Below are 13,752 nucleotides of genomic sequence, written 5' to 3' on the forward strand. Positions count from 1 at the left end.
TGTAGAGTTGAATTCAAAATCCAAACAAATAAAAGCTGTAAAACATGTTTTTGAAACAAGATGGCCACCGTGGGCGTGCTGACATCACTCTGAACTCTGAACTATGAAAACAATCCCAATCAATCTGAACTAAATCTTCAAAACCCCAAAAATCGCTCAGCCATACGCCAGGGTTAAACACAAAATGTTTTTATGATTCAGCTGATCCTTGACAGCAATCGGATGTTTTGCAGATCATATTTAAATCTGCGTTGCCTGTGAACAGAGGAGAGCGTTTGTGCAGCAGAAATATGCAGACGGCTCTCGGAGAAGATCTCTCTTCCGCTCGTTCTCTTCAGCCAGGAGTTTTCCCTTTAGCCTGCTGCCAGGAGCAAAGAGCTGGCCGTTCCTCCACTTCCACTTCTCCCTGCGACAAAATCAAGGCTTCTTTTCAGATTTACAACCATTCCACTCAGGCACAAGTCGCAGCCGGAATGACAATGATCCCAAATCCGTTTCATCTTTCCAGTCAGTAAGATTTCTAAAAGATAATCCAATGATTCATAGATTAGCAGCCAGAGACACTATGCTGACTGTAATTAGCAGAGGCAAATCCCTTCGTTCCCATTATGGCATTAGCTGGTTCCACTCAGCAGGAGGGCTGCAGACACGAGATCAGAACAGAGCAATCTGTTAAGTTGCTGAAATTACATCTGGTGCTATTAATCTGATTTATATAAAAGCACTGCGTCTTTTGCCTCCCTTTTCTTTTTTCTGTGTTCTGCAGAATAGAAATACAAAACAAGAATAGAAGAGAAACGGCTTTACTGTCCAATTCAGGAGCGTCAGGTGTAAAGATTCACACAAAGACAAAAAACGTATATAAGAAACAAGAATAACAATGATAATAGTAGTAATAATAATAATAATAATAATAATAGTAATATATTTAAAATTCTGCGATCTGAGTCGGATGTTTACTGAACTATTTATTATACAATCCAGAAAAAAACAGCTGAAATGTTATTTAAACTAAAGTAAGAACAGAGTGGATTGTATGTTAAAGGGGCAGTGTTGAGTAAAATCAACTTTTTGAGCTTTACCTCATGTCATATTATTCCCTCATCAGAAACAAACCTGGAATTTTGCTTTGATTCTTCCAAGCATGTTTGAGAAATCCTTTAATCTCCATGGCAACCAGCCACCGGTTCCGGTTCCAGTCCGGATCTGCAGCTCATTTCCACCAGAGAAATGCTGTTTATTTATGTCATTTGTCATCAAAAAGCTGTGCAGAACGCCTGGGTGGACCTAGCCCCGCCTTCGAGACGCAGCTCCACCTCTCAGCTGCAGTTTCCAAACTACTGAGCTTCTACCTCACAGAACAGCCACTCTGCCCCTTCAGACTAGCCAGCAGCAATTAGCAAACACTTGGTGGAACATTTCCTCCGCTGGGCTCATTATAGGAACCACTCCTCAGTGAAAAGCTGATTAAAATGTTGTTAAAGGGTTAATAAAGGAGCCATGTTGTAATGACTTCCTGAAGGCAGCGTTTCAGAAAGAGCAGGAGTTTTTTTAAAGAGACAGAGGCCCAATTTTGAAGTCAAATTTATTTCAAGTCATATTTGATGTATGACTATTATGTACTACTTTAACTGCACTGAATTATTTTCTTAATCAATCACCTTAGTGACATGCAAAACATTTACTTTTTCTCTACTAATCTCACCTTTCCCACCTTACCTGTCTGCACCTGCAGGTTCTGTTTCACCTTTCTCACACACCTTCGTCTGTTCCTAACCACAGGGGTGCTCAGGTGCAGGCGACCAAAGCTGCTGCCGGCGTGAAAAAGTACGATCTCAGCAAGTGGAAGTATGCTGAGCTGAGAGATGTCATCAACACTTCCTGTGGTGAGAATCCTGTTCAGCTCTCAAACCTCCATTACCAGCAGATTTAGGTGTGAGAGCTGTTAATGAAATTTATATTTTCCCTCCTTCATTCCCAACCTGCTTACAGTTTTCAGGCACCATGTTAAGTAATTCAGCACCAGCTCATATTTGGCGCTTAATAATAACCAAATTCATTCAGCGCCATCTTTCTACATCTGTTTGATGGTTTGTTTTTTTAGTTGCCAAAGTGTCTGTTGATCGTCTTTGACTCCAGCTGTGAACACGATGTCTTGCCTAAAAAGACATCAAAAGAGCAAAGTTGAGGATTTTCTTGCATCTGCTGCTCATTTCTGTGTCTTCGTGACGAGGAGAGGAAACTGTTTCTTAGTAAAAGGATTGTTAATGTTTCCTTTTCAGTCTGAGGCAACATGAAAAGCCGACAACCTTTGGCTGATTTACACATTGATGCTTCTCTTCATGCTAAACTCTCATCAGGCCTCGACTTTCCAAGGACATCTGGATAATTATCCACAATGGTGTCGATGATGTTTCACAAGTACCTCATTAGAAATGTGGCAGATTCTCATCATTACCTTATTTATTAATTCATTTCAATGCATTGATCATTTGTCCTCAGAATCTAAGTGAAATCAGTACCTACAAAAGTATTCATATCAGCAGAACCTTTTCACAAACTTTAACATAATTCCATCTAAATTTTTACACCAATGCAATGTAAAGTGCATTTTATTAAACAAGTAAAAATATGAAGAATATTAATTTGCGTTTACTTCGCTGAGTCAAAACTTTGTAGAAACACTTTTCACAATCATTTTAGCTGTGAACGTTTGAAGGTTTAATGTTAATGAATTAATGAATAATGACAATATTGATCTGGTAATGATTTTATGAGTGGCATTACTAACAAGTAAATCTACAATAAATCAGAAGAATTTGAAATAATATGAGTTAATACAATATTTTGTTTCCTTTTTGGGTCAATAAAGTCTTTTTAGGTTAAAATACATTTGTTTAAGACATCAATTCCTGAATTAAACATTTTTCTGGCAACCATACAGTTTATGTGTGATAAGGTAGTGCAAGTAAATAAGTTTGTTTTCTTCCCATTCTGTATTAAAAGGGGAAATCCCACAGCATGACGCTGCCACCACCATGTTCCATTAAGTGTGTTTAAGGTTCTCCCACTTCGTTTCCCACGCAGGTTAAAACTTTAGTTTTTTAGTAAATGTTTTATGAATTTTCTTTCAACGATGTCTTTCTTCATGGAGGCCATATTTTTAAAGTAACAATAAAAGGCCAGTTAGGTTTGTGTTTGTAATATGACAAACTATGTTAAAGAAGATATTTTACACTTAGACTCATTCTGCAGGCAGCTAACTTTGGCATATTTTGGGAATTTTGTTGCTGTGAAACAAACCAGCTGAAACTTATTTCAATCTGCAAACTAATCTAATGATCAGCAAGAGACCAAATCTGGGGGAATTTCTTCTGTTGTATTTTGATTTGCTTTTTAAATGCATCACTTTAAAAATCCATTGAGGTAGAAGATTAACCTGAAGATCTTGAAGTTTTAAGATATTTTCTAGACAATAGATCCCAGCCTATCCTTTTAAATGTAAATATTTCTGTGAGTTTTAACAAACTTTTCTTTGTTTTGAAAGACATTGAGCTGCTGGCGGCCTGCAGAGAGGAGTTCCACCGTCGTCTGAAGGTTTATCACTCCTGGAAGTCCAAGAACAAGAAACAAAATGATGATGGGAGCGACATGAGGGTTCCTAAATCTATCACTGACTATGGTTGGTAAACAGCATTACTGTTCCTGTCTCCTTGTTGCTCTGGTTGTACTTATAGTAGCAGGAAAAATAATCTGGTTATAGTAAACGCCTCATAAACCTGAGCAGCTCTCATAGATTTTTTCTTGCTTTTTCATTTTCACATCTAGTTCATCTTTACAGATGGAGACCTTGGTGCAGTAGGTTGAATATTTTAAAAGGATTTCCTCAATGGACAGATTAAACCCATATTTTATGTTTAATTTGGCTTTAATAAAACCAGAAAGAAGATCAATACTGCTAAGCTGCACCATTATGCAGATGACACTCTGCTTTCCTCTGTTGGCTCTAATAAAGTTATTCTCAGTTTTAAACCTTATTTAAGTTAAAGTTATTAAAAACATTGGGAACAATATTTCCACAGTTGAAGTGCATCTTAATGCAGATGACACCACAGTTTACTCTAAAGCTTGTCAATATTGTGATATAGGTTATAGCTGCCCAGGCTGATGTTTTAAAAAGGAATCCCTCAAGGCTCAATTTTAGGCCACATTTTGGTTGTAGATTTGGGTCAATAATATTAAGAGGAAAGTTCACCTGTATGCAGATGACACCCTACTTTACTCCACTGACTCTACTACCAGGTAGTCAGGCTTCAGACTGTCTTTCAGCCGTAAAACAACCAAGATCTCAATGTGATTGTTACCAGAAAAGATACTCACTTGTGTCAAAATCGATGCAAACTGATCATTTCAATTTTGCCCAAACTATCACATTTTGTCCGATAGCAGTCAGTGGAGTTGCTGCTGAAGGGTTTACACTCTAACATGGTGAGTTTAGCCAGAATAAAAATATGGGACCATCTTTAGCTGACAAGGCTAACACCTTAGCATTGTTTTGTAGATTCTTTCCATATGACGGACAGACAAAAACCAATGTCACATGCTAGTTGTGCTAACATTAAAAGCTAATGCTATGATGCTAATGTTTGAGAGCGACTTTAAAATGTCAGTAAAGCTCCTGGATCCGACGTGACACAGTAAACCTCCCAGACAACGTAAGCTAACACCGTCTGTTTAAATATTAACTTTGTGGACTTAAGGAGATTAAAATTTTGTTATATTGAAATAAACTATTTTTTTATCTTTACTCTAAAGAATCTTTTTCCTTCAAAAAAATGTAGTTGCAGTATTGAAAAAGTGATTCCTTTAAGATGAAAACATATGATCCAAAATGTCCTCTCAAATCTCAGATAATGCTAGTTTTTCTACTTTTAGAGTAAACCTTATTGAAAACCTGAATGCTAAATAGCTGAATATTTGGATGGATGACAGCCTCCCTTTTGCAGTTCATAGTAATCATTTTTTAAAAAGCCAAAGGCTAAGCTGTGCTTTTATTGTCAAAGTAGGAAAATTCCTGTTTTATCAGTGAATAAAAAGCTTTTTCAGGCTACATTTGTGACATAAAGTATAAATCTCTCCTTTTTATGTTTAATAATCCTTGTTATTAAAAAAAAATCAGCAGCACCGAAATACTTTAAAATACCAAACCAAAGTTCTCTTTTTAAAGAACTTTTAAATATTATTCTTTGATTCATATCAGACCAGGCAGCTTGAATTTCCTCTGGATTTTACATTTGTTATTCAAATGATTGAACTGCAGCTGAGCAGAACCCGGCTCCTCCAACTCCGGCCCAGCATCAGGAAGTCGCCATGAACCGCCAGCAGCGATACTTTCGGATTCCTTTCATCCGACCCGCTGACCAGTACAAGGACCCGCAGAATAAAAAGAAGGGCTGGTGGTACGCCCACTTCGATGGGCCGTGGATAGCCAGACAGATGGAGCTGCATCCAGACAAACAGCCCATTGTGTTGGTCGCAGGTGAGTCATCAGCTCGCTCTTTGTCATGTTTCCTCAAAAGGCTTTGTTTTAGGAAAATCATTTCATACACACAAAGGAAATTTAATCATGCTTGGTCACTGATGCTGAAAAATTATATGAAAGAAAATTAAAGTCTTCAAAAAAATCTGTAGAAAAGATGTTTGTAGTTTTTCTTTAATTAAATCCCCAAGTAGTTCTAAATATGCAAAAAAGTATTTTTTTAGAACTTTATTTGTATCTCTGTCAGTTCATCTCTTTCCTAACTACGAAGCTCCAATACGTTTCATGAAACTAATGAATTAAAATATAAATTAAAAACTTATTAAGATCTAAAAAATCATTTGATATCGAGTGAATACACACAGATTGATATATTTTAAATGTTTGTTCTTGTTCATTTGGATGATTCTGGCTTACAGCTGATAGAAACCAACAATTGATTGTAGCAAAAAAGTGTAAATATTACATCAGAATAATAAACAGTTCAGAAATTTGAGCTTAGACTTGGTTGGGGCTCCTTTTGCATGAATTACTGTATCAATGCAGCACGGCATGATACAGTAATACATGCCGAACCTCAGGAGGTTCTGTATGCACTGTACAATGGCTGTTGGAAAAGATGAGTGTTTTGTTGTTGACTTGCACTGCAGAAATCATTTGCTGTGTTCCTGTTGGTTGTGCAGGAGGTTCCACTTCTGCTTTTCAAAGATGTATAGTTGTAATTACGCATCTGTTTGCAGCCATTTTTCATGTGTGAGTGTAAATGTTGAGTTGGGGGCGTGGCCAGCAGCATCTTATTTGGATTTAAAGCAACAGAGACCCTAAAACAGCTGAAAATAGGTAGATAATGAGATCCAAGAATAATTTTGTACAAAAAATGTAACGTAGGATGTTTTGTTGCCCGTAATCTCTCCTAATCTGTCCAAGGACTTATAATAGATCACTTTTAATTGAGAGGTTTATACTTAGTAATTCAGTCATCATGTTCTCATTTATCAAGTTGTTTTTTTCTTAATATTTAGCGCTGGCCGTAAATCTCTCTGCTTTCTCGTCCTCCTTCATCATGAAGGTAAAGACGACATGGAGATGTGTGAGCTGAGTCTGGAGGAGACGGGTCTGACCAGGAAGCGGGGCGCTGAGATCCTGCCCAGGCAGTTTGAGGAGATCTGGGAGCGCTGCGACGGGATCCAGTACCTGAAGAGGGCGATAGAGAACAAGCAGGCTCGGCCAACGTACGCCACCGCCATGCTGCAGAGTCTCCTCAAGTGAAAACATGCTTCTGTGTGAGCAGTTCACTGTCTCTGCGCTTTGTGGGAAATTAGGAAATAACAACGTGCAAAGATGCTCCCTGTTCATCTCTAAATGCTCACTTGATAGCAATTCTTATACTGATTTAATTTTCTATTTTTTATTAATTTGCAGTGCAACACTTTAATTTAGTAGCGTTAGCAAACTGGTTGTTTTCTGAAATCTATGCAGAAATTCAGAATCCCACTTTGAGGCCTTAAAATTGCAATAAAGTTGCACCACAGACGTCTTAACTGGTTCATCCTCTGTAGCTGTAAACTTAAAACCCAAACAGTGACACCAAATTAGAGCTTTTACTGTCTTATGATGCCATAAAATTCATGCTTTATGGTTTTTGTGACTATAAACAAGGACAGTCACCATTTACACCAAGATACATGATGTCATAAGTTTTTAGCAAAGTCAGAATCCAATTCTTATTCTTCAAACAAGCTCATGCCGACTGAATTAGATCATTCTAATGTTTTATGTTGTCAGTTATGGGAGATTTCACGTAATGTTGCCTGTAAAGAATAGAAAGTCATTTGTTTTCCTGGCTGCTCCCATTCTGCCTCTGGAGTCTTTTTTATTGTTACTCATTTGATATGGAAGAGGGAAATGTTTTCATGTTTGCAGTCTTGTGCATACAGGGTTGTTTTACAGCTAATAATGTTGGTGTTTGTGTTATGTTTTGTTTTTTCTCAATGGTTAAACAAATATTTTACCTGAAAAAAAATCCCAAAATCTGAGTTATGAAACTGAGCTTGATGGCCTTTTCTCTGGAAAAACTGTAGAAAATAAACATTTCTGAAAAATTCCCAGATGATTTCTGTCTTTTGGTTCTATCAAGATTTTTGGTTTTGAAATTACAGCAATTCATAATTAATATTTTTAGATGAGTGGGTAAATGTGTTCTGTGTAACTGTCACATAAAAGCTATGAGAGGTTTTATACTTATGAATTATAACAGATTTTCACGCGAGCATCTAACGAAAATGTAGCTAAATAAATTGAAATATTTAATTTCATTTAAAAATTAAGTTGTGGGTTTTTTATTTGAAAGGTTTGCTTCACACCTTTTTTTCTTCCACTTAATTTTCCATTAATATGCTTGAACAGAGCACTATGAACAGCTATTGTCTTGAGATGTGAGATGTGACCTTTTGTGGCTTATCCCTTTTTGAACATTTTTGAAATTGTCAGAAAATAAATTCATAAAATATTCTTTCAGCTTTTAACTAAATTGCTTCCACTATAAATTCTAACATCAGATTTAAAAGTAGTATTTACTCCTTGACCTCCATATTTTATCTTCCATTAGACACTTTAATCATATTGTTTTGCTTTTGCAAAGTTCAGTATTATAATTATTTTTTTTCAATTAAATTGATTCTCCAAAAATGTGTGCAGATGCATCTAAATACAGTTTAAACTGACAGAAAACATGCAGTTTGTTTGTCTAAAGCTCTTTATTTTATTTGCTTTACATGAAAAATGTATAAAAATATGTCCAGATCAAATGGTTATCGATAAGTTTGCGAATGGGAGTGTCAGTAGCTCTTACAGTACATTCTCTTTTTGGGACACAAAAAACGTCAAAAACAAAATATATTACTTTATCTACACATACAGTGAGATACAGCCATGTGCATCTTCCAGTAAATAATAAATACCTCATTGTGAGGAAAGAGCAACCTTTGCCAAGCGTATACAGGAAATGTTCCTACCATTTATGACGCGTAATAAATATTAGTTCCCCTCAAGCGCAGCCTCATCCGCAGAGCTCTCTGTCTAACACTATGAACACTATGCAGAGTGAAACTGCAGCGATTTTTCCTGCTTCGCTCCAGATCAGGTGTTATCAGAGAACCGTGACTTCGAAACAGTCGCTGTCTGGCGCCCGGAGCAGGCAGCACCTCCCGTACTCACTGGACAGTCGCCACGTCTGGAGGAAACCAGATGCAAAGAGTCAGTTTGCATCTGAAACGCTCTGCAATCATCATTCATATGGGAGACGGAGATTTCCACACAGAAACTACAAAAGCTTGAAATCACAAGCTCTTCATTTGGAAAGTGTTTTCCATTGTGCAACAGTTGTTAGGATTGTTTTTGTTTTGTTAAAACTGCAGCAGGTGACTTTGTTCTTTTTTTTTTCAAAATCAGTTTTTTACATATTTATTAAATCTGTTGCCATATAGTGACAGTTTGAGACACAGTGTGAAAGATCGATCTCCTCCACCTCCCTGAGCTGCTATTCCTATCTGGAGAAATGCATCACTCCCGACCAAAAATAACCAATCAGAGCCAGGAGGAGGGTCTTAGCGCTGTCAATCAATCTCAGGTACTTGCTGGTAAATATGTTAATGAGGGAAAAACAACTTATCACTAAAGTAAAACTGTCGTTGGTAGCGATGCTAACTAGCCTTAGCATTTATGACAGACTATGCTAGTTGCAGCAATGATGATTTAAGTGACTGACAGCGCTAAGGCCCGCCTCCTGGCTCTGATTGGTTGTTTCTAGTTAACACTGGGAGGAGGCAGAGGAACTCGATTTTTTCACAGATTAACCACCTCATACCAAACCGTCACGACATGGAGACGAAAACAAAGTATTTTAAAAAAGGATACTGCAGCTTTAAGGGAAAACTTTGATCACAAAAACGCTGCAGTGATTCTGGTTGGTGAGTAAAATTATCACTGATGATAGTTTTGATGGACTTTTACCTTTGCAGGCGTCAAACAGCTGGAAAATATTTCGTCAAGTTATTTATACTTTGCAAAATGATTTTCAACTACAGTGAAAACTAAAAACAGGGTATAAGTTTTAAATTATTTCATCACATTCATTTGAGTAACATGGCAAATTACAAAAAACATTTTTGAACCGACAGAATAAATACATAATTGTGGAGCAGAAGAAAAAAGCTACATTACTTGTTTCTAAATAAAACATTTAAAACGGGGTAAATATTACATGTATTCAGTTCACATGTGACAATAATCTGGAGAAACAAGTTTACCTGCAGTTACAGCTACAGGTCAAAGTTCAACTTCAACCCTTCATCCAACCCTAATGTCAACCATCCATCCAAAATAATCCTAGTTTTGTGTTTAATAACAACAACACAATTGAGAAATTGTGTTTTTTTGGATATTAGTGGAATACTGATGATTTGTGCGCCTTGGTAATGGAATCACAGATAATGTGTAGAGCTGAAAACCTTCACAAGGAACTTTAATAAAAAATAACCTCCAGATTTGCAGACACATTTAGAGCAAAGCAGTTCATGCCAGTCTTACCTCGCTGCGTGGCAAACTGTGATGGAAACCCACCATGTCTGACACTAACTTTTCTGATCTCGTTGTGTAGAGTTGTCTGGGGATCTGCAGAGAAGAGACACATTTTAACGTTTTTCCTTCTAAATAAAGACGATTAAAGCAAAGATTTTACACAAATTCAAAGAGTGATGAAATTCATCAACATTAAGGACTTAAAACAAGCTTCTATATTATATAAGTTACTTATATGTTAGTTTTGTTTTATTTAAAATATATTAAGGTATTTGCACTAGAAAATAAACCAAAAACATTTGGAAAGATTTTGTGTTTTTGCAGTGGAAGTAAATCTACTCAGCAGGAGTGTCCAAACATTTTCTAACAGCCAAAATCAACTCAAACATACAAAAAACAAAATATTTTCCAAAAACTAAAATCACAAAAACTTTTACTGCTCAACAATAAATCTAGCATGAAAATATTTTAATTAAACAAAGAAAATAGATTATTTTTGTATCTCAAAATTCAAAAGGTTTCACATGAAAACATTTATTTTGGCTCAATTGAAGAAAACTGAAACAGATTTCATCTCTTCTTCTAAAAACATGATTTAGTGACTTTTTATCTGAAAAGTTTAATAATGTAATTAGTCGGTGTTCCTATCTAACATGAAGTTAAAGAGAAAGCAGAAAGTTTGGTGATTAAAAGATTAATACTTTGAAGGGATGTAACGATTCGACTACCTTGATTATTAAAACTCCTCGAAGTTTCACTCAATTATGTTTTATTACTTAGCACCAGGTGCTCTGGCTGGACAATTATTAAAATATTTTAATGTAAACTCATAAAATATCATTTCAGCTTTTTAATTCAATGAACTTCAACTAAAAATATCCTATTAAAATATTCTTGTATACAAATCTCAATGAGTAATATGTTTGGTAATTTATTTTCTAGATATATATTCCAACAATAATTCTAACGTTAGATTAAAAAACTTTATCACATTGATTTACTCCATGATCTCCAGATGTTTTTCTTCTCTTGTACCTTATTATAATCTACTGATTAAAACCCTTTAATCATATGAAGACCTTTGCCTGCTTTTTCCCACTCAGGTTAGTTTTCTGAGCTACAGAAAAGTAATCGTTGATTTTTAGTAGGATCCAAATATTTTATGTTGTGAGAAAAATATGAACCTGTGGGACAAATTTGACTGTCTGGCTGCACTTTGGACACCCCTGTTCTACAGCAAATGCCTCTGAGGTCAAAGGTGAAACCTACAAAGCAGAGTTAAAGGTGTGAGGACGAGCGGCTCAGAGCAGCAAACCGAGCCAACCTGAGGCGTTTTCCTGCTCTGTAGATTTGAGGTTAGTGTTTAGTCAGGTTAGGTTTTCATGCCGATCCTCTCGCTGTACCTCGATACTCAGGCGTATATTTTCAACCGAGGCAAAATGTTCCTGCTCAGACTGCGAAGAGGCAGAGCTTGAGGGACACGGCAGAGTGGAAACATGAGTTAAGACACCGTCATCATTCTCAAAAACCGGGTTCTCCCTCAAAGTGTTCTCAAAGGCATACGGTGCATGGGTGTGCCTGCGATGCAAACGCACACAAACGCATTTACAGCAGTGCCGACGCCCTGAGAACAACAAGGATGAGTTATGCAAAGCGAATGCAAAGCAAGGTTCTGACTTACACCAGAGCCACGGCCTTCCTGGTCCTTATGCACTTCTTGTTGATGAATATTAAAATGCCGATGACGGCGCAAACCAGGCAGAGGCTCCCCAGCAGGCAGGTGGTAATCAGAGCCGGGTCCAGAGGCACCGACACCAGCTCGCTGCAGCGCGCGCCGTGGTAGTGCCAGTATTTACCTGCAGGGCATCTGAAACAAAGAACAGAATGAAACCCCAGACACTTTCCTGAAGAAAAGAAAATTAATAGTTTACCGTTTCTTTCTCTGCAGGAGTGATTCAAAAACAATTTAGCACTTCCAGTTCTGAAAGCAAATGTTTATGAATAAATCCCCCAGAGCGCAGAGTCGACTCAGACGACATGCATTTCAATTTACCCCTGCAATCTATCATTTACATGCTGTATTTCCAAAAGTTTTAATGCAATGTGCAATAAATACTGAAACAATTTGTACATCAGGTAAAGGTGGATCTGTTCAGTCTAATTCTGTGCTTTATTATTCATTTTAGTAACACTTTTAATAAAACTTTTAATGAAACTGTGCATTAAACATGTCATCATTTACCAAATAACACTTCATGACAACAGTCCAACATCCATGAAGACTCCTTCTTGTTTATAACATTGGCATGTCAGATATGGACGTCCATTCAAACAACGTGTTACCGTTATTTTAAGTTATATTTAGAATCCCTGTAGGAAAATTTCTGAGTTTAAAAGTCAAAAGTTTTGGATGTTCGAAACTCAAAAATTTCTGAGACCAATATCAGAATGTTTGGTGGAAATTAACTTTTTTATTCATGAATACAACGACCCTAAAACGTCTTTACAGTACAGGTAGAAATAATATATTATTTACATTACAGCGTCTGAAAATTAAACAATGTTCCTCAGTTTATGCCAGAGGAGGCCAAAGTTTTGGACCAAAATAAAAAAGTCAAATTTACTTGCATGACAATAAAAATAAAAAGAAAGATTAAAATAAAATCAACCAATTAAAGTTGTTTGTTGTTTTTTGTAGAAAATGGAGGCTATTCTTTGGAGATCCTAAACCTCAAAATGACTTTGCACATTTTAAATGCAAAAATGTGCAAATTCATTTGCACATTTATTTAGTTTTTTAATTTTCGGGGGCTTTAATAAACAAATTTATTCTGTTATAAGAAAAAAGATTTGAGTCGCTTTCTTTAAAACACTTGTTATATTTACCCAGGTTTAATAAATTAAATAAAAGCAGAGTTATAAAAACTTAACTTTTTCTATTCAAATCAATTTTAATTCAAGAATATTTTACTGAACCCAAAAGGAATTTAAATAATGTTGGTAATTTGCCCAGTTTGCATCTCCCGCTGGGATGAACAGGACAAATTTGCATCGCTCATGAACTGAAGTTGGGGGCCACCAATGGCCCGGGGCCGCTGTTTGAACACCCCTGGTTTGTGCGTACCTGCAGGTGACTCCGTGGCCGGGGATTATCTCACACGCGCCTCCGTTCAGGCAGTAGTCCGGCTGCAGGGAGCAGGCGTCCCGGCAGGGCCGGCCGTCCACCGCGCTGTAGCCGGGATCACACAGGCACTCGGCCTCGCCGCTCCAGCTGTTCACCACGCAGCGGGAAAACTCGTTGCAGGCCAGGAACTTACACGGATCTGCTTGGTCAGCTGAAGCCAGCGAAGCGGAGATGAAAGCAGGAGCAGAGAGGCGCCGGGTAGCATTAATGAGGAGGAGAGCTTACACAGCGTTCTGATCCATCTCACAAAGCAGCATTTCAATCAGAATACAAACCATCACACAAGAAAAGGAAGAACCTGGAGTCAACCACTTTCTGTTTAAAGCTAACCTCTATAGCAGGGGTGTCTAACTCAATTTCACGGGCCACATTGACGGTACAAATCAGGAGGGCATCCCTGCTAAAACACCCCAGACAGAAGGCTGACTTCCCTCATTCAGTTCCGTAGAGG

The 13,752-nt window shown here is 37.2% G+C and overlaps 2 protein-coding genes across 11 annotated transcripts in view; one reads left to right on the forward strand and one right to left on the reverse strand.

Moving 5' to 3' along the window:
* myo6b (myosin VIb) overlaps positions 1–7,645 on the forward strand; it is a gene marked incomplete at its 5' end in the record, with an annotated part of 39,204 nt that extends 31,559 nt beyond the window's left edge. Inside the window, 4 exons of the mRNA XM_007565540.2 lie at positions 1,783–1,886; positions 3,548–3,682; positions 5,321–5,539; positions 6,609–7,645. Of these exons, the coding sequence (XP_007565602.2) occupies positions 1,783–1,886; positions 3,548–3,682; positions 5,321–5,539; positions 6,609–6,808 (658 nt within the window). The remainder of the gene's footprint in view (positions 1–1,782; positions 1,887–3,547; positions 3,683–5,320; positions 5,540–6,608) is intronic.
* A 637-nt stretch (positions 7,646–8,282) lies between these two features.
* The window catches only part of impg1b (interphotoreceptor matrix proteoglycan 1b), a 32,183-nt gene continuing 26,713 nt past the window's right edge, over positions 8,283–13,752 (reverse strand). For 4 of the 10 annotated variants that reach the window (XM_016678264.1, XM_016678267.1, XM_016678263.1 and 1 more), the window contains 5 exons: positions 13,242–13,452; positions 11,799–11,984; positions 11,521–11,695; positions 10,127–10,210; positions 8,678–9,569 (listed from right to left, as the gene is read on the reverse strand). In XM_016678264.1, coding sequence (XP_016533750.1) covers positions 9,462–9,569; positions 10,127–10,210; positions 11,521–11,695; positions 11,799–11,984; positions 13,242–13,452 — 764 coding nt within the window. In that variant the 3' untranslated portion in view covers positions 8,678–9,461. Of the gene's footprint in view, positions 9,570–10,126; positions 10,211–11,520; positions 11,696–11,798; positions 11,985–13,241; positions 13,453–13,752 lie in introns of all 10 variants that reach the window. The other 6 variants (XM_007565544.2, XM_016678261.1, XM_016678266.1 and 3 more) reach the window with 4 other exon arrangements.

The sequence above is a fragment of the Poecilia formosa genome, unplaced genomic scaffold (genome assembly GCF_000485575.1).
Source record: "Poecilia formosa unplaced genomic scaffold, Poecilia_formosa-5.1.2 Scaffold178, whole genome shotgun sequence".
NCBI lineage: Eukaryota > Metazoa > Chordata > Actinopteri > Cyprinodontiformes > Poeciliidae > Poecilia > Poecilia formosa.